The sequence below is a fragment of the Uloborus diversus genome, chromosome 9 (genome assembly GCF_026930045.1).
Source record: "Uloborus diversus isolate 005 chromosome 9, Udiv.v.3.1, whole genome shotgun sequence".
Taxonomy (NCBI): domain Eukaryota; kingdom Metazoa; phylum Arthropoda; class Arachnida; order Araneae; family Uloboridae; genus Uloborus; species Uloborus diversus.
This window is the reverse complement of record NC_072739.1, coordinates 82,448,032-82,473,070: the sequence shown is the minus strand read 5'-3', so window position 1 is coordinate 82,473,070 and position 25,039 is coordinate 82,448,032. Positions and strand designations below refer to the sequence as shown.

The following is a 25,039-nucleotide window of genomic DNA, read 5'->3' as shown; positions in this document are numbered from 1 at the left end:
ATGTTAAAGTTATACTTGTACACATAAAATCTGGCAACACTGTTTTTTTCAGCCATTTTGTTTTAGCTCAAGAAATGATTGTCTGAATGTGTCAAGGGAAATTTTTTTTAGAAAAGCATTCTGAAGTTTACATTATCCAATATCTAAAACGTATCAACTTAAAAAAATACTTGAATGTAATGTTAAAGTATAGACAGCATTATATAACTGAGAAATATTTTTAGTAAATTGCCACTGATTGTTATTAATATTACAAGTATGTTTGTAGAAATCACACATTAGGGATACTTGATCCCTTCGTTTAGAGGGATACATGATCCCAGGGATCAAGTATCCATATGACAATATAGACACAATGAAAACAATATAACTGTTGTTTATTTAGTTGACATTAACTTTAAACATTCAAAACCATGTTAACATATTAACATTCTTGGCGCAGTATAGCCTATTAAGGCTCTTGCGCCAAAAAACCCAAACCAACCAACATAATAAAATTTATCATAGTATGAGTGATAGATTTATGTAATCACTGCAGTAAGTATGCTAAACAATAAAAATATCAGTTCGCACTTGTAACCCACATAACACCTCAAACATCTAAACATAAACTAACTCTACTGATGAGTTATGTTCTGATCAGCTAAATGACTTTGAACAAGTTGAAATAGATGTCAAATCCTTGTTTGAATGAAAAAAAAAAAAAAAAGAAGAGATTTTGCTATCGTTAGATTTACATCAAAAAAGTTAGTTGCCCATTATGGAGACCCATTAGAGGATAGAATGCTAAGTTGGATTTCTATAGTTTGAAATAAGTTTTATAAAGCGAAAAGGTAACATGCTTAATCAATCTATTTTTCCTGAAAAATTAACAAAAATGTAGTAAATGAGGATGAATGTGTTAAGTTGCACACACCCGGATGGGTTGAGCTGAATTTTAAGAACTACAGCAAACAAATTGTTGGCATTTGACTTTTCAGGTTTTAAAAATATATGCTAGACTTCCTATTCTTTTCTACAAATATGCTGATACACTTACATTTTTCATCATTTTTTAAAATTAAATTCAATTGATAAAACTCTTAGTTTTACAATTGCAAGACAAGAAGCAAATAAATTGATTTTTGTGCTTGTCGTCCTTTTTCATTTTTTTATTTGTTGTAATTTGAGTTTCATTACGCTATTTGAAAAAAAATTGTTAGTTTTATTTATAAAATATACTGTTCACAAATGTATTAGAGAATAAGCTACTGATCAGAAGCATCATAAGTTCATTTAAGTTGTGTTCATTTTTTTTTACAAATGTTCTTGCGGAATTTAAAACAATGTTATTTCGTGTGACTTTATTATAATCTAATAAAAAAAAATAGAACTAGTGTTATTTTTTAGAAACATTATGTAGAAAATTAAAATTCATAAATAAAGCTGATCCAACGAAAAGTTTATGTATTTTCTCACTGGGATCAAGTATCCCTCGTGAAGGGATCATGTATCCCTTGATGTGGATATACATGATCCCTTTATAAAGTTATTGAAAAAAATATTTTACCAAAACTATCTGTTTAATTTCAACTAAAAAAAATACTGTTAGATAGAGAAAAAAAAATATCTTCACGTACTTTTTTGAAAAAAATTGATAATTTGCAGCCGAAAACAAAATTGAAAACTAAGGTGAGGATCAATTATCCCCAGTCTCCCCTACTTCAGCGGAAGATGAAGCAATCGCTTCCTTAGCAGCTGCTATTTAATAGCAAATTCCACCCGAAAACTAAACAAGTCTTAGAATACTGTTTTGATACATAATTTTATACCAATAAACAACCGATAAAATGATAATACACGCTTCACGATCCAGTAGCGCACGGTTGACTTGTAGTTGATTAGATAAAATTAACTGATAAATTTAAAAAAAAAACAAGAGAATAAAAATAAACAAATAAGCGAGAAAAATTTAAAAGTATGATATGGAATATTTTGAACACATTCACACATTCTATTATTCCAGTTGGGAATAAGTTACCCGAACATTGATCTCAAACCAGAGAATGGCCAAAAAAAAAAAACCACCCCACAATCTCAGAAATCTTAATGAGGGTAATAATCCCAAAAATGGCGACTGATAAAATAGCGTAAAATTTCTTTGACTATTTCAGAAGTAATATTGATCAATTAGACGATAAAATTCTGTAAAACACCGGACTTAACCCCCGCAGGTGCCCAGCAGTTACGCAAGGACCACATGTGCTGCCTCGCAGTAGTCGTGAATCCAGAGGTGCTTTCCGAAGACAAAAACGCACGACAAACGTGATTCCCCACACAGTTCCATACGTTAATGAATATTTAGTAAGGGAAGGAAGGCATTTACGACGATGTAGTAGCGCACAATTATCAACAGCATAATACCAGCTTGGGATAAAAGAATTCACCATGTGGCACTACTGGACACCTTCTTCTCGTATCACGCTATTGCATAAAAAGCAGTAAATTACGTATGAATATTGGAAAAAACTACTGGTTCATTAAGGCTGCATTTTAATCCCGGATCTGGAGGGTGAACTATCTAGTTACTAGGCTCAATTAAACAAGGCAGTGTTAAACACGGGGCTTCATGAATTTTAAACTTTGCAAATGCGGGGTTCAGTGTCTTGTGTAATTTGGGGGCACACAGTAGGATGTCTAACTTTCGGCTTCTTGATTAATCGTTTGTGCATTCTTCACCTTTTTTGTTTTTACGAATTTCACTGTTTGAAACTTTCATCTTCATTCGGATATGAAATTTCAAGGACATATGAGGCAGTGAGAAGCAAAAGGATGTAAGTAGCAAAATTAAAAACTTGGAGATTAAACAGTGAAAGTGGTAGGTGAACCTTCCACTGTCTTGCTGCAATAAATGGTCCTAGTAGCCCTGGTAGGTACTGACAAACAGCGTGACTTAGAAAAACTTTTCACTGAAAGCCTACCTAGCACCTGAACTTTAAACACGTTTCACTCAAAACTTGAAGATGTCCAATTACATTCCTTTGCTTCTTACTGCCTCATATTGCGTATTTATTATATTTTAGGTACGATTATACCGATTCAAAAAATCAACGACGCGGGAGATGGTTGGGCGATAAACCATCCTAGAGGATTTCGTTTTAAGTCATACTGCTAATCTTTAAAACTAATAATCGATCCATCTTAATAATTTATTTTCCTTTGATCATTAAAAAAAAGAGATTTCAGGTGCTTCATTCGAATGTAGATTTTTGTGCTCTCATTCGCTCATTAAAAGCAAATTAAAAGTATAATTCACATCGAAACGCAAATAATTATCAGCAAAGGACATCTCATAAGCTGCTTTCTTAAACAAAAAAGGAGGTTGGGGGGGGGGGCAAAGAAAAAAAGAAATAAATTAAAGGCATCCAGCTCACTTCAAAACCAAAATTTAAAATATGACCCTCGAGGACAATTTGTGATTTTTCGGAAATAGTTAACATATATGATCCGGTTTTTATTACTATTAAAAATAATGTTCACTGTTCACTGCAATGCTTGTGTGATGTTTCACCGTTGTAATAATCAATAGACCTACACAATTTCTTGCTTAAAATTGACCCACACAGAGAACTTTGACAGAAGAAATGACTTTATTTTTAACTGTTTAACTTTAAGTGAGGTTCAACTGAAAAAAAAAAAAAAAACGGAGATATTTGCTTTAATAAAAAACTAAGTCAGAAAATTTTTATTGAAGGAAACATAAATAAAGATTTCTTGACTTTAAAGCGTAGTAAATTTTCCTTCCATAAACAATATTTTTACTAAGTAAGTTTTGCAGAAAATGTAAGTTATTGAATAATTAATGAATGCATTGGGTTGAAACAACGTAATTGACTATAATTTTAGCTAAATTCTGCGTATTTTACTGCTCAAAAATAAATAAATAAATAAATCAATTACGTATTTTTATCAATTAAAATGAGAAATGTACAAACTATAGGAAAAATATTTTATTGTAACCATTTTTTAATCGTAATTTACTAAGCCAAGAGATTTTCTATTTAATCGTATACTTTTAAAAAAGAATGTGAAATAGGTAGTCAGGGCCTGCGCCATCGATTTCCGAGAAAACATCGGAATGAAAATATAACAAGCGTTTCGCATGTGATTTAACTATTAATCTCTATAACACAATGGTTACAAAAAGTAGTTATTGCTTTGCCCCCTTCCTTTTTCTTTTCATTTTCTTTTCAACAATGCAGTAATGCCCGAATTTTCTCTAACCTGAAATTTTTAGGTTTTTAAAAACTTCTTTTGATACAGGCTTTTTTCTGTTTTGCGTCTTCTATAACTCTGAGCATATTTCAGACTCATGTGACATCTTTATTTTTTCTCCCTTTTTTACAACTTTCAATTTAGTACGAATTTTCACATCACACTGCTGCCATTTTTTGCACATCGAGCTCTTTTCGAAAAAGGGAATTACTGATTTAAAATCGAAATTTAACGTTCTATCTTGCTGCAGTACTGGCACAAAGTAAGTTTACGTAACTAGTGCCTATGATGACATAGAAACGGCATATTCAATATCGGCTAGTCTTTAAAATTTCCCGAAGAAAAATTGTTCACTCTAATTACATTCTATTAATCTTGACTACAAAAGCCAACCTGTAATTATAATAATATCATAAAAATCTGTTGAATCAATCAACCTTAATTTTCTTCAGCTGTTTCTTACTATTATTATTACTATTACTGTTATTACTATTCTTATTATGGCTAACATTATTATTACTATTACTTTTATTACTATTGGTATTATTATTGATATTATTATTGCTATTATTATTGCTATTATTGTTATTATATTATTATTGCTATTATTATTATTAATATTATTATTACTATTACTGTTATTACTATTACTATTACAGCTACTACTATTATTATTGTTATTATTGCTATTTTTATTATTATTGCTATTAACATTATTCCTCTTATTATTATTATTGCTATTGATATATATTCTGGCGAATACTTTTAATTGTTTTACTTAGGGTCTTTGTCGTTCTTCTCAAGTTTCCTTCAATGGTATTTGAACCAAGTCCCAGCTAAACACTCTTTTGTATACTATGCAAATTTATAACTTGACACTTCGCGAAACGATGACGTTTTAGTTGTTACAAATACCTACTGTTTTGTCACGACAAATACATACAGACATGCTTTGTCTGTTGAGACTACAATCACTATTTATGCATTATTTGTCTCGTAGTTATTAGGAATTGAAATATGACAGTATTTTGTACAACAGAGCATTTGATCGGCTGTCACTACATAATGAAGGAATACAAATTTCACGTTAAAAGAATGCTATTGTAAGTCCCAACTTCTAGAACAATACGTGTTTAGACTTGCTAAAAAGGCGAAAAATTTTACCACATTCATAATTCTGAACAATTACGGCTAAAAAATATCCAATGATACCTATATGTATTTTTTTTTTTTACAATGAATAACAAAGATAAATATCTACTTTTGATCAAAAGAACGTTTATCTAAACAATTAAAAGTTCAAAATAATCTAATGTATATTCTAAGTCTAAATTAAAACTGCGACTAGTTAACAAATAAACTAAAACTAAGCTACTTTGTAAATAAAGGCCGCCCGAACAATCGGCAATTAAAATAATTAAAATTCAAGACATTTGACCCGACCGATGGCATAAGGCCGCATTTGACACAGCCGAGGAAGAAAAGGCCCGATCGTGGCGCTAAAAAACTCAACTCCGTTAATGGTATACAAATGACCCATCAATTAGAAAAAGTTCAGCGACTCGGGGCAACAGAATCGCCTCCCCATCAGTCCATTAATCAGGAGGACTAGCAGCATTGATAAGCCCACGCTAAATTCATTATGAACCAAAGGTTTCTCTTATCAAGCCGCTTCCAAGGATCGGCCTCTGGTAATCAAAACGATGGTTAATCAAGAGTTTCCCCAAGAATAGGAGGATCCCTTTAAATTGATGGCGTGACACGCCGCGGAGATTGTTTAAATTTACACGTCGCGCTGGATCGGCGCGGCGTTGCATAAAGGCCTCTCGCGACTTGCCATTGTTCTTGGCGATTTGTTTTTGCCGCTCAAATTGCTGGTTCTGCTGGTTTAGATGTCCTCTAGAGTGAATTTTTCTGTTTGTTTCTAGGAGTGTTGAAGAGGGAGACAATTGGATGGCGCAGCTTAGGAACAGTGCCTTAATTAGTGCGTGTCTAGACGAAAGGTCAATGGATGAGAGTTGTATTTTTTTTTTTTTTTCGCGAATCAACCTTCCGCGATTAGCTCTTTATATGGTTTTTTTTCCCAGGGCTGCATATTCGGACTGATTTCGAGGTGTCGGAGTCGCATGTTTAAGATTTAAAGAGTCGGAGTCGGTCATTTTCCCTCAAAGTCCGCAACTTTACCAGTGCTTGCGGAATTGGACTGATTTGAGGTGAAGGAGTCAGAGTTGAAGGTTCTAACTTTTCCGGAGTCCGGGTTTTGTTATTTTCCTTCCGACTCCGCGGCCATGGTCTTTTACCTAGTAGCAGTGCATTAAAACATATCCTTAGATTGAGGCTGGTTTGGGAAAATAATTTCATGTAAGTCTTGAATATAAACTAAATGAATTTTCAGTTCCGCTTTTTTCTGGGAGAGAGTAGGTTTTCTAGAGTTTAAAATCAGATCCATTGGAGTTAAATATACTACCTCATAAGCTTCAGAAAAGTACCAAATAATCCAAATATCCAATTTTTAAGTATTGACGTTTGCAACTGTGATGCTTAGTGAGAATTAAACGTTCTACAGCTTCAGAAAGGGTTAGGTGGTCAAAACGATAAAACTAAAACTTGTTCCTGTTGGTTTCTAAAATAATTAAGTGATTATAGGGGGATAACATGTATCGAAGACTGAAACAATGCTATAATAATGCATTAAAAGGTTCAAATTCTCCTTCAAAAGTATTGTCCATTGAAACGTAACCAAGCACCCCATTTATCAACAAAAAAAGACATTCGTATGACAAATTTAATTCAAAAAAAAAAAAAAAAATCTAAATTAATGAAAAGTGTTTCTTTGTCCTTTCTTAGAAACTGTCCATTTTTCTATAATACATTCAGAGACAAGTTTTGCTCAAAAATAATGATTACATTTCGTCCAACATTTTCAAGAAAATAATTTACTGCAAAAAGCAAAGGTTTCAGATTCCATTTCTTATTGGATCTTTTAATTGCTCAAGCGATAGAAATGGATTTCTCGTCAACTCTTAGAAACTATTCGGTTATACCCAGGATGTCTTTTGTTACAAATCTTGTTCAAAAAACAAAATTGATTTGAACTGCATGGTTGCCTTTTTCATTGTACTTTAGATGCTATTCCTTAGGTTTTTAGATGCTATTCCTTAGAGATTCATTTAACTGCGCAAGTAATAAAAATGGTTTCCTCATCTGCCTTTTGAAATTATTCGACTTTTCCAAGGTATCCAATTACGGATCTTCTTCAAAAAGCAATACAATTCAAATTGCATCTATTTCTTTTCCACAACACTTTCGAGAAAGTAATTCACAGTTAAAAAGCAAAGAGTTGTGTGGAATGGTGATTACACATAATAAAAGAACGTGAAAAATCCACCTTGTTAATGTCTTCGCGTGGAAAATCAATCTGGAAATCTTTTCGGGTTCACATGCAACTCGGGTGACAGTGCAAGAAGTAATGTTCCATTTCTTCGGTCATACATCATACGTAGCATGAAATCCTCATAATTCTATCGGATTCGTCTCACACGTTAATCTACAAACACGTAGAGAGGAAAATAAATGATCAGGGCTGGATCTTGAATCAAACTGACGAAATCATCAATCTTCTTTGTTACATTTCATGATTCCAGAGAGTAGGAAGTGGGCGGGACTGAAGATGAAGAAATAAATACAAAGGGGTAACGAGGAGAAATGCGAAATGGGTAGAGAGAAATATAAATAGATTGTGCAATCGGTTTTAAATTGAAATCAAATGTAATCAAGTATAAGGGTGTGAATAATGATGTAATTATTATTTTTTCCATTAACAAATGTGGATATAGGTGGAATTGATAATATCGCTTATGTATTTACTGCTTCGTATCAGTTTCAACCTTATGCATACGGTTTTAAACATTTTTCGTTGGATTAATTTTTCTTACTCTGTGTCATTCTCAAATTAATACGTTAGGGTCATTCTGGCACGAAGAAAAATCTTGTCCGATTTAAAAATCCGGCAAACAATCCTGTCCGACATTCTGGATTTTTTTAAGAATCAATATTAATAAGTAGTACCAATTAAACTTGTTTTTTATTGCTTCTTCATTAGTTGTGTGTATTCAAGTATCCACTGTTTGTACATGAGATTTTTAGGAAGGTTCAAAAATATTCTGATTTCAAATACGAAGGAGAATATTACGTGTCCCAGCTTCAAATCGTCAGGCAACAAAGCAATTGTCAACTTTATACCGTTTTCACCTTCACTTTTCGATGCTATGTCTTAAAATGTTTGCAAACCTCTCACTGAAATCTCACGTTGGGCTGAAGTAGTTTAACTATCAGTGCAAAAAATATACTCATGAAGTGTTTTGCCTTATTTTCGGAACTAACAAGTCAAAACAAAGGCAAAACTGCAATCTCTATATGCTTTTCGACATTAGCTTACCACCTAGGAATAAGTTTACTTATAATTCTTGTTCATGGGCAAAGTCTAGACTTTTTCAGGGATAGAGGGAAGCCTAGGGGTATCGGATTCGGTATCAGTAGGTTCCAGTTCTGAGCCCTTCGCACTTCTATAGATTTCAGGCGCAGCACATGCTCGAGAAACAGATTTCCGAAAATATTGTGGTAGGCCTTTAGCAGTTATTGCCGGCACAGGGTCTTCAAGACTTTACCTCACTTCAAAAATAAATCTAAATAGCGGAGGTGGTGAATAATGGAGGAACTAGTATGGAATCCAGAAATTTTCTCCTGGGGGGTGTTGGGTAATGCTTCCAGTGAGCAATTCTCATTTCCTTACCTCACTTGTTTTAAATCTCAGTTAATGAAATCTTATGCTTTTACACACGAAATGTGTTTAAAATTTTACGACTAAAATAGTTAAACAGCATTCAAGCGACATATCTGAAGCTTAGCTACCAGTTTTTTTCATCGCTGTTTTGGTATCACGTGTGAGTTGGCTCTCCTAATACAATAGATTCGCTCTATATTCTGAACAGAACACTCAGGGAACCGAACAAAAGTGTTTAGATTATTGTTTATTGTAGAGGGAGATTGGATAATACATATTTATTCACCGATACCATCGAAATGTCTTCAGAATATTGGGGTGTTCACATTAAGAAGTGTTCAGATAGAATCCACTGTATATTGAAATAAGAGCTTCTCCCCAAATGCTACTACTAATAATATCAACACAAAAACTAAGGTATTTTTTCCAACACTGCTAAAAATTAAGGAAAATTTTAAGGTAAATATCACTGTGAAATGAAGTTTTACGGGACAAAATTTTTTTACAGTAAAGTGTACCGGTAAAAGTAAGCGATTGCAGCGACAATTAGTCAACCACATAACGTGTATGCAAAGCATATAGTTACCCATTATCGCTCTTCCGTCGAGTCACATTCAGTATAGCAGCTAGCTCACAGTGCTGCAAATAATAAGAAGATACGTTCGAATCCATTTCTTGGATATCCTTCTTTTTACTCAGTAGAACTAGCCACAACGTTCTCGCTTTTCTACCGTAAAATTTTGCAGTAAAATATGATTTAACGGTAAAGGGGACTGGAATCGTGGATAACAATACGTTTTACCGTAAAATTTCAGGAAAGTATTTACAATGTATCTTACCTTCGAGTCGAAGATCTGCTTGCAAAGTGCACATCGGTAGAGATGGTAAGCATGAACATCCATCAAATGTTTCTGCAACTCATCCGGTTTCGCAAACAACTTGAGACATGATTGGCACCCGTATTCTGTAGTAGAAGACAAGAAATGTCCGGCAACGTGCGCGTCCAGGAGGGGCTCGTTGTCGAATTCGGCACTGCACTCAGAACAGGAAAAACTGTGGGGTACTGAATTCGATGGGGTCCCGGTTGAATGGGCCGGATTTTTTCCCGCTGCTGCAGCGTCGAGGTGGCTCTTCAAGTGCGTACGGAAAGACTCAAAGTCTGGAAATCCGGCGTTGCATTGACTGCATAGAAGAGTGTTGGCACCGCTTGGCGTGTTTGGACCTGAAAAATATTTCCTGTTTTAAAATTTGCTTTCTAAATAATGATGCGAGTATTTAAGATGTTCATCAATGGTGATTTAGAAGGTGAATAATGTATAGATGAACAGCCTGTAATTTAAAGTTATCATTCTATACATAAAACAGTTAAAATCTTACTTCAATCTATTTTTTTTCTACAATGAGCATTGAGTTTCAATATGTTTGGTTTCTTTATTCAGGTTGAGTAAAGAAATGGTCGAAATATGAAAATTCAGGGAAAGAAAGCAACTCTATCCCCAATGAATTCTCAAGGGAGTGTAATTATCAATAATCAATAGCGAAGGTGGGGGCAGTCTTTAGTTAATTAGTTGACAATGAGCCCAATAAGAGGTAGACGCATTCTCTGCCAATCAGGTTCACAGTTTTAAAAATTAATAATGCATGAACTTACACGGAAGCTCCAAAAATATTGAAAAATGTTTTAGGACTATCTTCTCGTTTTTTTTCTCATTCTTTACCATGTTTATTTTAAGTCAATGAAAGAAATGTTTCGTGAAAGTAGTATGAACGTTTGCACAATCTTTATATGTATTTAAAATACGATATAAAAGTATAATAAAAAATTGATCAGTCAAACATCTTAATGTAGTGATTTAATAGTGAAACATACAAAGAATGTTTCCTTATAAATTGAAAGCAAGTTCGAACCCACATTCTATCAAGAACATTACTACATTGGATGAACAACTTGCAGATTGTGACTTATGTTTTTAAGGCGATTGATCTTAGAGCTTTTATAATTGAATTCTATCGCAGCTGGAAAATATTGATGTATACTCAAAATTCAATGTAAACTGGAAAATTAAGTAATCGAATCTTATGGTAAGTAAAACTGATATATTTTAAGTATGAATCCATCATCAAAACTATGTTTGTTTGAAACAAAATTGATGTCCTTCGTTTATGTGGCTGTTTACAAATAAGGGGTACGCAAGAAAACTCCAATAAATGTGTCCCGCATCAATATTGCTGCACCACTATGAAATGACGCTGCAGTGAATTGAAGTGTAATGAGCTGACGTGTGAAAAATTGAGAACTATGAAAAGATCTAAAAACCCAACTGGAAAAACCACTTTATAGTAAAAAAACTGATAAAAGTTTTTTTTTTAACAACTCTAAAATTTATGCTAATTTAATGTATCAATGTTCCTAGTAGAAAAAAAAATCTATAATCTATGATAATCCTAGTAATAAATTATGTATGACAGGTTTACAAAAATATCAGATACCTTTACAGTTTCATGGCCGATTCTGTCTTAAAAATGTTATCGGCGTTATATTGTCATACTGACCAGTATTATGGTTTGCTGAACCTCCACCAGGATCTTGTCTTCTGTAGTGTGAACTTGTGCTACCATTAAACACAGGGGCTCCCATTCCAGGGGAGGCTTTGAAATGCTTTGCTCCGTTTGGTCTCAGCCTTGAGCTGGTTAAAGACCTAAAAAGAGGAAAAAAGACATGGAATGTATTACTACCACCACAATAATGTAGATAATTGGATACAACCATTGAGAAGAGATAAAATGGAGGGAGTGAAGACTTTCTTTCGTGAAACTAAGACCCCAAGTCACGTGATCGATTTTAAAGCAAAGCATTGGAAGAAATCAGGTTTCTTTCGCTTGTTTCACGCAAAACGTGCCCACCATTCGTCGTTGTTGAATCACATGACTTGGAGTCTTTGGGTCAGCCTTTGCTAAGTCAATGATTGGACTTGCTCCCTCCATTTTAATTCCTGCTGTAAGGATACAACATGCCATTCTGGTTTGAAACGCTACTGTATTCCAGTGCCGTTAAACCTTAATCGGGAACCTGATCAATGTACCAAATAAGGTAAATATTATGCATTAAAACAATTGTTTTTCACAACTGAAACACCCGCTGCTCAAATAAGGAAATTTCCGGGAGGAAAATATATCTCGATTAAAGATAATTCTGTCAGATGATATATTTGTATTTAATAAAAACTTATTCATTCATTTTGCACGACAAAAAAACTTTTCTGCTATTAATTACTTAGATGGCAAAGTTTACTGGGCAATACTTTTCTTACATTAAACGACTTACACAACAAGAACAGCCAGAAAAAAGGCCTAGCCACAAAAATACTTCTTTTCTTTTGAATTTTTCAACTAAATTGGGTTTTGTAGAGAATTTCTACGCACTATACAGGTGAAATCATCTTCTGTTTGACAATCAATGAGAAAAAAAGTGATTTAAAAAACTAACAGATCCTACATGAGCTTTATTTACAGCCAGACGGCATTGTTTTAAATTATAGGTACCCATAAATTTACATATGATACAATTTATTCACTATATCGTTGCCTCAGAGTAGCAGCAAGACATCTAAGCCTCAGAATAATAGCAACGTATCCATCCCACTGTTGCTCTCAGGTGACGATATGATGGCGGATTCGCACCGATAATGCTAAAAAATTAACTATCAATTTTTGAGGATCTTGGTGTTAAGTACACATTTTTAAGGATTTTTTAAAGCAAAATTTGCAACGCATTCATATATAAATGGTCTGTTATCTTAACTGAATTAAATTGCTTGGATTCTTAAAAGGACTGATTGGGAGGTTAATAAAATTGAATCTCCCTTCAGGCTCGTATCCAGACTCTTGAAGTAGAGAAGACTGGTACTACTATCTTGCGATGAAGAGTAACCCAGCTATCAGTGTTCTATGTTGGGGATAATGATGGTAGTTGTCTCTTGACAAATGACCATTACCTTCCTTTTTTTTAAAAGAGGCAAATGACGAATAGAAAACTACTTCCACATTTGAATACATACGAACGAACATGTGGCTCACCTTTTCGTTGAGTGGTTGCTTAAGGGAGAGGAAGGCGGCCTTGGAACAACACCACTTGTGTTTTCATGAACTAATTGAACATGATCCAAAAGTGCTGCGGACGAAGTGAACCCGATGTTGCACTGGGAACAGTAGATGTCATTGGGACGCTTCAGCATCAATCCCTCACTTAAAGAAGCGTGTTTTTGTAGCATGTGTAGTGCAGTGAAGCCTGACTCAGAGTCGATGCCTGGATAACCTAGAAATGGATCTGGAAATGTCGACAAAGTATGAAGTACTGAATAATTGCTATGCAGAGTGGTCCGGAATCGGGCGTACCCTTGCTTTGTCTTCGACATTCTGACAGTTATGGTTAGTTGTTTGTTGTATACAGTAATCCCGAAGTCTTAAGAGTCCTTAACATCCGCAGAACATCATGCATTTCGCAACAATGATGAATTATTCGCCAAGTTCTTGCAGATGTTTTGTAGATTTTCGGTGATTAGAGTACATTTTGCCGAAAACATGGCGAAGAATTCAGCTGCCTTATGACAGGAATGGTGCTCGACCAATGCTCATGATTCTTCAAGCTTCATTGTAACTAAACATTCAACCCAAACAAGCAAAAAACTGGAAATAAAGAGGGGGAGCCTAATTTCGGACCACCTGTTCAACGGAACAACAACCACACAATTTTTTAGGAAGAAAAATTCCGAAAATATTGTACAGGTGTCAATAATTAAAGGAATCTATAAAAACCATTTCAAATAAATAACTGAAATGGTACAAAGCTATCTCTCTACCTTGGGTAACTTTAAACCACGTAAGAAATGAGATGCAAAATAAGTTGCTCAAGGAAGATAATGAAATTTTGAAGCGGAAAAATATAAAATTCCCTAATGAATAAACGTTCTCCTTTTTTTATTTGATAGCCTCCCGTGGTTTTCTGTAATTTATTAAATTGCTTAGAATATTACAATGTAGAACGAGATACTTCTAATTAGCATTCAAGACTTAGTTATATGAAATTAGTCATATGCAAACTTTACAATTACATTTCACGGAAAAACGAGCATTTCGTAATTCACGTGACAGCTTATATATTTCCTAAAAAATAATCATTTTAAAAGGGAAATTAACATTTTTTTTACTCGAGAAAATACAGAAGTATGTATAATTTCTTAAGCGAAAAAATGGTTTTATATTTTCTTTTAAAATTATTACTTTTTGACGAAATATGAACTCTGACATGCCTGACGAAATTTTCGTTTGTCCGTGGAATGACCTTACAGGAGAAGCAAAACCTACCAGATAGGAACTTCTCCATCTAATAACGTGTAAAAAATATTTAAATTCTTTTTTGAGATTCCAGGATGTCGTTCCAGGGCATCGGCATGTAAAAGGGAAAACGATTCTCGTTAAGAAATAAGATTCCCGTTGTATAATTATTCCTTAAGTTATATTAATAGTAGTAGCAATTGAAACTTATCGTTTTTACTCAAAGTGACATATAAAGTGAACGATGACTTTTTTAAATTAAATTTTTAATCATTAATAACAACAGCAATAATATTTACTATTGGACAACCCCACGGACACCTGACTGGCATTTTCGAAGCAAAACCATAAGCATTTTGTTACGTTCCACGCAAAATAAGGATCCTTAAAAAAAATCTAACAGTTGATTGTTCTTAAAAAGAGCAATTTAAAAGCTAAATTTAATGTCACAAGACACAAGTTTGTGTAAAAGACGCAAGCTAAATTTAATGTCATATTTGAACTCCCAAACTATTTTTGAAGGATTTTTAAAAATAGCTAAAAATTTTAAAAGAAAAATAAACCATGGAAAAGATTAATCTTGCGTGGACTGATAAAATGTAATCGTTTTGCTTTGAAAATGTCGGTCAGTTACCCGTGGATTACAATAAAAATAATAGAGCGAAAGTTAGTAAACTGCCGTCTATTTAGCTTATGTTACAAAAATTCCCCAACGAAACGGTACTGAACAAGATCTTTTTAAAATAAATAAATAAATAAAATACACAACTGCAAAACTATGCCCAGCACACCGAAATTCATTTCTTTTTCCTGTTATCTTAGCTGAAGTTGGTTTAACATTCAAAGAAGATGGGTCATGTTTGCATTCCTAAGATTCAGTGGAGAATTCATTCTTTGCTTCCGTCAAACACTTATCTGCTGAAGAAAACTATCTCACTCTCACGTTCGTGTAGCTGCAAAAGTAGGTTGGAATTTCATTAAAATGTGATTTATTTTTTGAGGTTCCCAAGGAAACTTTTTTGCAAGAATTAGGCTGAAAGATTTGCTTTTGTCTTCCGTATTACCATAGCACCGACTACAGAGATTTAATTAAGTATAACAAACGGACCAGAAAAACGTTTTTTACAACTATGACATTTTTTTTAAAGTATTGAAATTTCAACATACACTGTCTCTATGAATGAATATGACAGATGTTTTACTCGGCTAAAAATGTTATAAGATTCAACTATCAAAGGTAATTTTCCAGTTATCAAATCGTTTCAAACAGAAAATGTTATCATTAAATTGTGTTGATAGATCCTTTTTATCCTCATATATAACAGCCAATTCACTCATCGAGTAACGCTGACGTCACCAACAATGAAACTCTCGCCGTAGCATGATAAATTGATAATCTTGTTTGGTATTGTTTGACATGCAGGGAAATGCTTCATTTTGACTGGGCTAGACTAGATCCGGTCACTTAACTATTTTACTGGTAACACTGTCATTTTAAAAGAATGAGGAAACGAAAAAGCAGTTAACTACGAATGCTATCTACTGGAGTTAATCTACTTCTACCCGGGTTCATCCACCGGAATTAGGGTTGAAATTTCAACTATCAAAATATCACCAAACAGACAATTGCTTCATTCAGATGTAGAAACAACTTTCACCAACCATTTACATACCTTGACGGGCGATTTTCTAGTTATAAAATTATGTGAATGAGATGCCACATACACACGAGGCGATTCGTTGAATAGACTTTTCGAAAACTTGCCTACCAACTAGTTGACAGGCATTTTTCGTTGTCTTTACACGTAGCAAGTTAGTTGAATCAACTTTTCTTTTAAATAGCCGAATTTTTTTCGAGCAGCTACTCCAAAACGCTGTTAAATCTTTACCGAGTTGACTTAATTAGTGTGGTAGAGCGTAGAAAGAGAGAGGACACATGAAAATGTATGGATGAGTTGAATAAACTAAAAAGCTGATTCAATTCATCGGGATAAGACTGGTGGCGGCACATGCTCCTGGCGTACCTAATGAGTTGAATGCCGTATGAATTATGCCGGGAGAGTGTCTACCTGGTTAAACATCCTGATAATCGCCGGTTCGAAAGTGGATTCAACTAAGTGTTCAGGAGCCGTAATTGGATGACTTATTTCATTAGTTTATCAAAGAGGACGATTGTTTTATTAGTCAGTCATATAAAGTAGGAATTTCCGGGTCATTCTATCATTATGAAAAAAAAAATTAACTATATATCGCTACACACGAGATGGAATGTCATTTCATTCATTCAATCGCATTAAATGAAAATTTAATGATTGAACTGTATCTTTTGACTCAATCAAGCATCTGCAGTGAATCTATTTATTTAGTATTCGTCTTATAAAGATACATTTTTTTTATCCTGCACTCACACTAATTGAGTTATTTAGTTATGTAATGCACTAGTTAATTTTTAATGCAATACAAATATACAAATACAAATGTGACGACCAGCAACAGTCTCTTGGCTCAGCTAGGCTCGTTGGTCTTAGTCAATTTATTAGTCCTCAATGAAGATCAATGGTCCTCTTAAAGCTATGCACCCCCTTGATCATTATCACCTCTTCCGGTAAGCTCTTCCAAGTGCCCACAACCCTACTAAAGTAGTATTTTTTCCTTATTTCCAGGTTAGCCTGAGATTTGAATAGCTTAAAACATTGACCCCTCGTCCTGCTTTCGGTGCCAAAATTTAATCCATTAATATCATTCATTTTGATAAATTTAAGCAGCTGAATCATGTCCCCTCTGATCCTCCTTTGCTCCAGGCTATACATATTAAGCCTATCAAGTCTGGTATCATAATCTAACTCTGAAAGTCTCCTTACTAGTCTAGTCACCCTTCTTTGAACCTTTTCCAATACACAAATATCTTTCCTCAGATAAAGCGACCAAAACTGCACAGCATACTCCAAACAGGGTCTTACTAAACTCCTATATAAAGGCAGAAAAACCTTCTTAGATGAATGATAATGAAACCAAACATCCTTTTTCAATCACTAACGTGTCGAAATTTCAACCATTCCTTTTACCACGTTAAAGTATTTAACTACCTAGGCGGTAAACCTTTTAAGGGAACTTTAAACCATAAAATTTTCGTTTTATTATAACTTTAGAATAAAACTTTTTAAAAATGTTCTAAGCCAAACTTTACATTTGCTGAAAGTTTAAATCTTATGTAAAATATTAAAACATAACTATTCATCCAAAAGAAAACGCGTGCAAAAATTTTGTAGCAACACGCTTAAAAGAACTGAATGCATTAAATAGTTAAACGTGCATATATTTTAGTCACTTAATTTTCCGCGAATAAGATACTGAAACTGAAAAAACATGGCTGACTATGTGTGCAAATATATTACAGTGAAAGCCTGTTACAACAAACTTCAAGAACCGCAAATTTTGTTCCTTGTTACGGGGGTTTCGGGGTAATAGAATTTAAACAATGTAATAGAAATTAATAAATGCAGACTGAAATTTTATTTCGTTGAAACGGATATTTCGTTGTGTTGGTATTCGTTGTTACGGGATTTCACTGTAGATAAGTTTAAGAATTTTATAAACTAAGAATTTTTATAAACTAAAATAAGATCAGTAAATGCAGCAAACTGACCGTTTTGAGAATTCTGTGGCTGTTTGTGCAACAATGATTGTAGTGATCTGATGGAAGTAGCTAAGGAGCTTTCAGACCCGCCGGTTGGAACGTGCAATACTTGCACGTGCAGCTGTAGTGATTCGAAACTTGGAAAGTCAGATTTGGAACAGAATCCGCATGTCAGTTTCATGCTTGGTGAGAATCGTTCTGTTATTTTACCTCCACTGTTGTTGTTTTCTAAGCAGGATTTTTCGGTATCATTTTCTGAAAATAGCTGCAAAAGAAAAGTATGCAGATTTAAAAAAAAAATCATTAAGTATTGTCTTTTAGCGTCATTAATTGCAAATACTACTTTGAAAAACAAACTTGTGATTGATATTGACGACTACACCTTGCCGGCCAGTTCGACAGAAGCTATGCTTTTATCGAATAACAAACTCGCAACGTTGAAGGTTTATTGAAACGACAAATCGGTTAATAAAGTTTCAGTTAATAAAATTAAATTTATAACCATTATAAGCTAATGTTATCGAATAAACGTATAGCTTCTGTCAACCATTCCTGTGAATGCAATTTTTAAAAATAATATTAAGGCCTTCTTCACGCGAGGAAATTTAGTTGAATCAACTTTCGAACGGGTGGTTATCAGGATGTGTAACCAGTTAAAAAAGTGAAGGAATCACCCGGCATCCTTCACACGACAGACAACTAATCAGGCACGCCAGGAACGTGTGCCTCATTTATTCTCACCCCGATAGTTTTAATCAAATTTTCAGTTGATTCAACTAATCGAGACATTGTCAAGAGTTCGCTCTACACACGAGTACTGAGTCGAATCTAACTAACTTCCGAGTCTATTCATCCAGTCAAAACTAACTGAGTCGGCTCAGTTCAGTTTTAACAGTGCTGTGAAGCAGCTGCTCGAATAAATTCGGCTTATTAAAAGAAAAGTCAATTCAACTAAGTTGCCTCGTGTGAACACTACGACAAACGCTAGTCAACTAGATGACAGGCAACTTTTCAGAAAACTTGATTGAACTAGCCGCCTCGTGTGGTGTGTAGGAGGCCTAAAATCATTTCACTCTCCTGGGTGTGCTTGAATCACCAACCTTTCGGTTAACAGCCGAATGCGTTAGCCGATTGCATCACGGGTGCTTCGCTACATAAGAATTGTGAAACAATTTTATATTAACAAAGCTCTAAGCATGCGCGTTGAAAGTAGCAGGTGGATCACTTTTTCATGCCTTTTTTTTCCTGTTTACTGGTGTTTGGGGGGGGGGGGGTTATGAATCCTACACACGAGGCGGTTAGTAGAATCAACTTTTAGAGAAACTTGGTTGTCAACTAACTGACTGTCATTGTCTTCACACGAGGCAACTTAGTTGAATCAGCTTTTGTACCAATAAGCCGAATTTATTTGAACAGCTACTCCACGACGCTGTTAAAACTCAACCCAGTTGACTCAACTAGTTTACTCGTGTGTAGAATAAACGTTTGGTAACTGCCCGATGAGTGTAATCAACTAAAAAGTTGATTACGCTTATCGAGATGAGAATGGCAGCGGCACATGTTCCTGGCGTGTCTGGTGAGTTGACTGTCCTGTGAAGAATGCCAGGTGATTCCTTCACTTTTTTTTTACCTGGTTACACATCCAGATAACCGCCCTTTTGAAAGTTGATTCAACTAAGCTACCTCGTGCGAAGGAGGTCTTAAAGAGAAACAGTTTTACAACCCATTAAATGAGCACTCCAAAACTTGTTTAAATTCATTGGAATTCCTCTTAAAATTGTCGAATGCAGAGTTTTACATCGACTACGATATCCTTTATCTTGCTTACTACGATATATTAGATCGTGTAACTATGCTGAGCGTATATTTTACATACAAAAGCGTTAAAAGAAACATTTTACTGACACATCCTGGGTGGAATTGGTAGGAAGTTAATAGTGCCATTTCATCAAAGAAAAAAAACAACATATTTTTTTAAAACAAACTTCAAACAGTTCATTCACTAGAGGGTGTTATTCACTGGCCTTTCTAGCTTTGAATTCACTCTTAAATAATTGATAAATTGGATATTTAAATGTGCTGCAAAAGCGGTGATCTATTTCTTGAAACAAATCATGCGCTGCATTCAAGAAAGTATTGTTGTTTAAATTCATTGGAAGTCCTCTTAAAGTGATGTTGTCGAATGTAGTCTTACACTAACTACGATATAATATATCTTGTAATTATATTGAGCGTATGTTTCACATAAATTACTGCATTTATAAAAACTAATAGAGGAATCAATCTCTTAACCATCTATGGACATAAAGATCTCCTGTATTTTTCGGATCCTATTACTACAAGTACAAGATGGATTGCTGTGTCGTTGACAAGGTTTTGAACATCATAATTTCCGCAAGCTGTGCTTCAGTATAATTCGTAGTTTACAAAAAAAATTCTTACTTTGACAGCTAAATACTTCATGTGGGTTTCGATCTTGACTACACTGGACCACCCTACTCTAGAAACAACCTGTGACTAGTTAGATTTGATGCATTACCGATTAAGGTTTGATGTATTGCTGATGTTAGCTTGATGAAGTGGGGTTACAGAAGTGATACATTACTGTCTTTTGGCTATAAATATAAATTTTCACGAAAAGTATACCCTAGTTCACGTTTTGAATAAAAGTTATTCAAAATATTTCAAGTAGTATTTTAAAATACACACTTTTACAGTTTTTTAAAATTTACTTCACTCGTTACTTTTTTAACTAATTTTATTTTATGAGAAAGTTTCAGGAAGTAAAAAGATTCAAGATTCTTGATATAATTGTGTAGATTTCATGTAATCATTTGTTAATCTAAAGAATTTAAGTTGAAGCAAATGATAAAAGTATTCATTTCCTTTTCTTATTAAGATCAAAAATCAAAATGTAATAAACATTTTTCATTGTTAAAGGTTGTTCCATAAAAATCGAAACAGCGTAAAAATAGTGTAGTAAGAGTGGGTTTAGTTCAACAAAAATTAGTTTAGTTTTTACAGCTTAATTTTCAGAACAAATGAAACTTACAAAAACATTAATAAAAAATATTTGAATGAAAGATATTTAGCTGCCCCTCCCCCCCCCTCTTCATCAAAAAATCTTATAAATATCAAATTGCTAAACTAAGGCTTTGAGTTTAATGATTGGAAATTTTATTTATTGAGAAGTCATGAAATTGAACGTTATCGAAGACACAAAGTAATTATGAAATTAGTTTTTTGATTTTAGGAGTTAAAGTTACTCTAAGTAAAGACGAGAGTTTTATTTATGTACTATTAAAATTTAAATTAATTAGGCACAATTTACAATTTTATATTTAAATCAAGCTCATTACGACAAATATACCTATAAAAAAAATACACTTTCGCGTCATAAATGGAAGGGCTCGGGGCATAAATGCGACAATCCTCAAGGAGTGACTCTTTGATCAAAATTTTTGCTTCTTATAACTAAAATTGAAATAAACATGACAATGGATCATGTCATTTGGAGAAAAACATATCTGGTTTTAGTATTGCAGAATATAGATTGTATAGTACCTTTGAAAAATTCTATAAATATTTTTTATAAGTTGGAAATGGGCCTACTGAAAAATTCACATCATGTGGCATATCAGCATTTGTTCCTTGAGCCCTTCAATTATTAGAAAAATAACAATCAATGTTATTAGAATGAAAAGCAAATCAATAACTAAACGTAAATGTTTGCTCTATTTGATAGGTTAAGAACTGATTCAGAACAGCAGTTTAATTTTACTCACCTTTCTGTGAGGACAGACTGCATTCGGGGAGGACAACTCTTCCACGCATTTGTAGCATCTTGACGATCTAGGAGAGTCTGATAATGGGGAAGAAGACGAGAACGACCTGTGGCTTTGCAGTACATGGTCACCGAGGGCAGTTGGAGAAGAACAGACTTGTGGACAGAAATGGCACAGCAAGGGCTTTGGGGGGTCTGGAGTATCATTCTCGCGTCCCTCCTTGTCTACCTGTTTGAATATACGAACAGGAATTCGAATGTACTTGCGAAAAAATCAGAAGATTTAAGAGGAAGAATATTATCAGAGAAAGGAAAGGAAGGGGGCTATATATTTGTGGGCTGTTGTAAGACTTTAAGCCCTCTTCCCCAACTATTTCAAATACTAGCAGCAACCATAGCTCTGAGTTATATGAGAGGATATACAACGTAAAACGTCAGGGGTGACGGGTAACAGCAATGAAAATAACATGGGGGGGGGAGATAATCGCTCATCTAATGGGAATTTTGCCAGGAAGTTTGTAAACCGGAACGTATACGCCAAATGACTGACTTTTTAGAATTCTAAAAATGTCTAAATTTAAATTTTAAGTTATAAAACTCCTCTGTTCTACCCCCTTTTCAAAAAAAAGTTGTTTTCTGTCTCTTCCAATTTTTAAATAGCTTTCCTCCGAAAAACAAAATAGTTCATTCAATAAATAAATAAATAAATAAAAATAATAAATAAATAAATTTAAAAAAAATATATATAAAAATGGCTGTATGTTTTTGCGTGTATGTTCCTTTTACTAATCCTCAGTGCATATCAGATCTTTGCTAAATTTGCCAAAGATGTCCCTTGATGCTCAAGAATTCACATGGGGGGGGGTTGTCTCCCTGTGGGGAGCAAAAACCTCCCATATAGGGGGTTTTCCTTATATAAATCCCTATTTTACGTCGTATTTTTGCCAATAATGAAGCAGAACTTAAATCCTCCGAAAATAACATGGGGGGGGGGGGAGATAATCGCTTATCTAATGGGAATTTTGCCAGGAAGTTTGTAAACCAGAACGTATACTCCAAATGACTGACTTTTTAGAATTCTAAAAATGTCTAAATTTAAATTTTAAGTTATAAAACTCCTCTGTTCTACACATTGACAAGAAATTTAAAACTCTTTTTTTTTCTTTTATTTAAGCTTGCTTGTTAAACATGCATTACTTGACACAACTTTTGTTTCTGAACTCTAGTACGCAGCTCTAGTAAATAAATAAACTAAAGCTTTGCAACCTACTAGCTACAGTATTTTATTTGTTCCAAATTGAATTTTGTAACACTTAATAATTTCAAGTACCGTATTTAAAAAACAGAAGCTTCATATAAAGTGATTTACAGCAGCTTTAAACCATATGGGTTAACATTTGTTAGATTAGTTAAATAATAATGTGTCGCAAATGGAGATTAGCAGTAAAACGTTACATCCTTTTTTTTTTGTTTCAAACCTGTTATAGCGTAATGTTTACATAGAAAGAAGTCTCAAACATATGTGCGTAATGTTTGATTGACGTAGGCTGTTCAATAAGTAATAAGACTAATTTTACTGCTGCGAAACCACTCATCTGAATGTTAATTACTGCTGCATGAGAAATGTCTGAGTTCTGTACTAACAAAAGCTACCGATAGTTGGCGCGTACAGACTCATGTTCCTGAGTATCATGTAATTGAATTGAAGCCTGTTGGCGGTCGCCTACAAGAAATAAAACTAACTTTATTGCTGCGAAACCACTCATCGGAGTGTTAATTTCTGTGGCATGAAAAATGTCTGTTGTCTGTATTAACAAAAGCTACTGATAGTTGGAGGGTACATAATCATATTCTTGAGTATCACGTGATTGAATTGAAGCCTGTTGGCAGGCGCCTACGAGATGCAGCCAATTGACAAAATGGAAGTGTCGTAGGAACTAAGTTATGCGATTCAAGTTCGTTTTCGTCTGCAAAAACTAGCATCGGAGAACTTTGATAGCGATACGTGAAGCTTTCAGCGATGAAGCAATGTTTAAAGTCAGTACTTCTTGCTGGCATAGAGCTTTTAAGGAAGGAAGGCAAAATATAGAAGGTATTGATCGTGAGGGACAATCTTCAACGACCATCACAAAGACAATGGCTAACACTGCTGCTATTATTATCAAGTGGAATCTCAGAACTATTTTACATCAGCGAGTTCTGGCTGTTTCTTCAACTTAAGAAACAATTACGAGGCAAACATATTGAACGCAACAAAGCATGTCTAAACTCTGCGGAGGCGGCTTTGAAATAGCTCTCACAAACGTGACGTTCACAAGTTTTTAAGAACTGGATAGAACGTTGGAATAAATGCATTTAGTCCCGCAGAAGTTATTCTTAAAAAGACCATGTAAATTATGACGATTAAAGTTGTTCTGTATTTTTTATAAATTTAGTCTTATTACTTACTGAACAGCCCCCATATATTTCGCAACAGTGTCAAGCTGTCAAGTTTGAAAAATAGTTAGAAGGATAAGACCTCAAAGACAAAGCATTTCTTCCATGTTTTTACAAACATATAAAATGTATGCATTTGGAAAAACAATGTGTTAATAACTTGTTGGAAATGTAAGAATAAATTTCATAGTTGTAAATGAAAAATTTTATGCAACGTCAGAATATAGATACGAAAATACGCAGTTAGATTCAAAAGTAATAAATCCTGATCAATTTACAAAAATGAATAGTGACTAAAGCTTTCAACTGTTTTAATTTGTTTTATGTGCAATCCAATGTACTGAGCTATAAAGTCGCAAGTAATCGGAATTTATTGAGCTAATAAAAGCCGAGTAATCCGTACTGCTGAGTTATTGAGTGCCGATTTATCCCTACTGATGTAGTTCCGTAGGACACCATTTTACTCGAGTTTATTAAACGCGGATTTGATTCTACACGGTTTACTATACATTTTGTACTACACGAATGAGTTATGATTTTAGGCTGATGCGGCATTGCAAAAATGTAAAAATTTCTCGTTCTTCAAAATCAAAACTCTTGAGATTTTAGATAACTAGCAACAAACTACATTTGGCGTGCTAATGAGTGAGCTTGGGCCACTGGAGACATTTTTTGCGATTGCTTCCAGAAGAAAAGTGATTAAACTCACACAATTCAGAGCTCACTAGAAGAAGAGCTTTTAGAAGTGGCAAAAGAGGGTGAAAAAACCATATAAGTGACAAAACCACCGAGAATACCGACATTGATGATA

At 34.1% G+C, this 25,039-nt stretch overlaps 1 protein-coding gene across 1 annotated transcript in view; it reads right to left on the bottom strand.

Moving 5' to 3' along the window:
- LOC129230350 (zinc finger protein 423-like) overlaps positions 1 to 25,039 on the bottom strand; it is a gene marked incomplete at its 5' end in the record, with an annotated part of 101,137 nt that overhangs the window by 20,848 nt on the left and 55,250 nt on the right. The window contains 5 exons of the mRNA XM_054864748.1: positions 9,877 to 10,259; positions 11,591 to 11,736; positions 13,115 to 13,364; positions 18,018 to 18,273; positions 21,794 to 22,021. Coding sequence (XP_054720723.1) covers positions 9,877 to 10,259; positions 11,591 to 11,736; positions 13,115 to 13,364; positions 18,018 to 18,273; positions 21,794 to 22,021 — 1,263 coding nt within the window. The remainder of the gene's footprint in view (positions 1 to 9,876; positions 10,260 to 11,590; positions 11,737 to 13,114; positions 13,365 to 18,017; positions 18,274 to 21,793; positions 22,022 to 25,039) is intronic.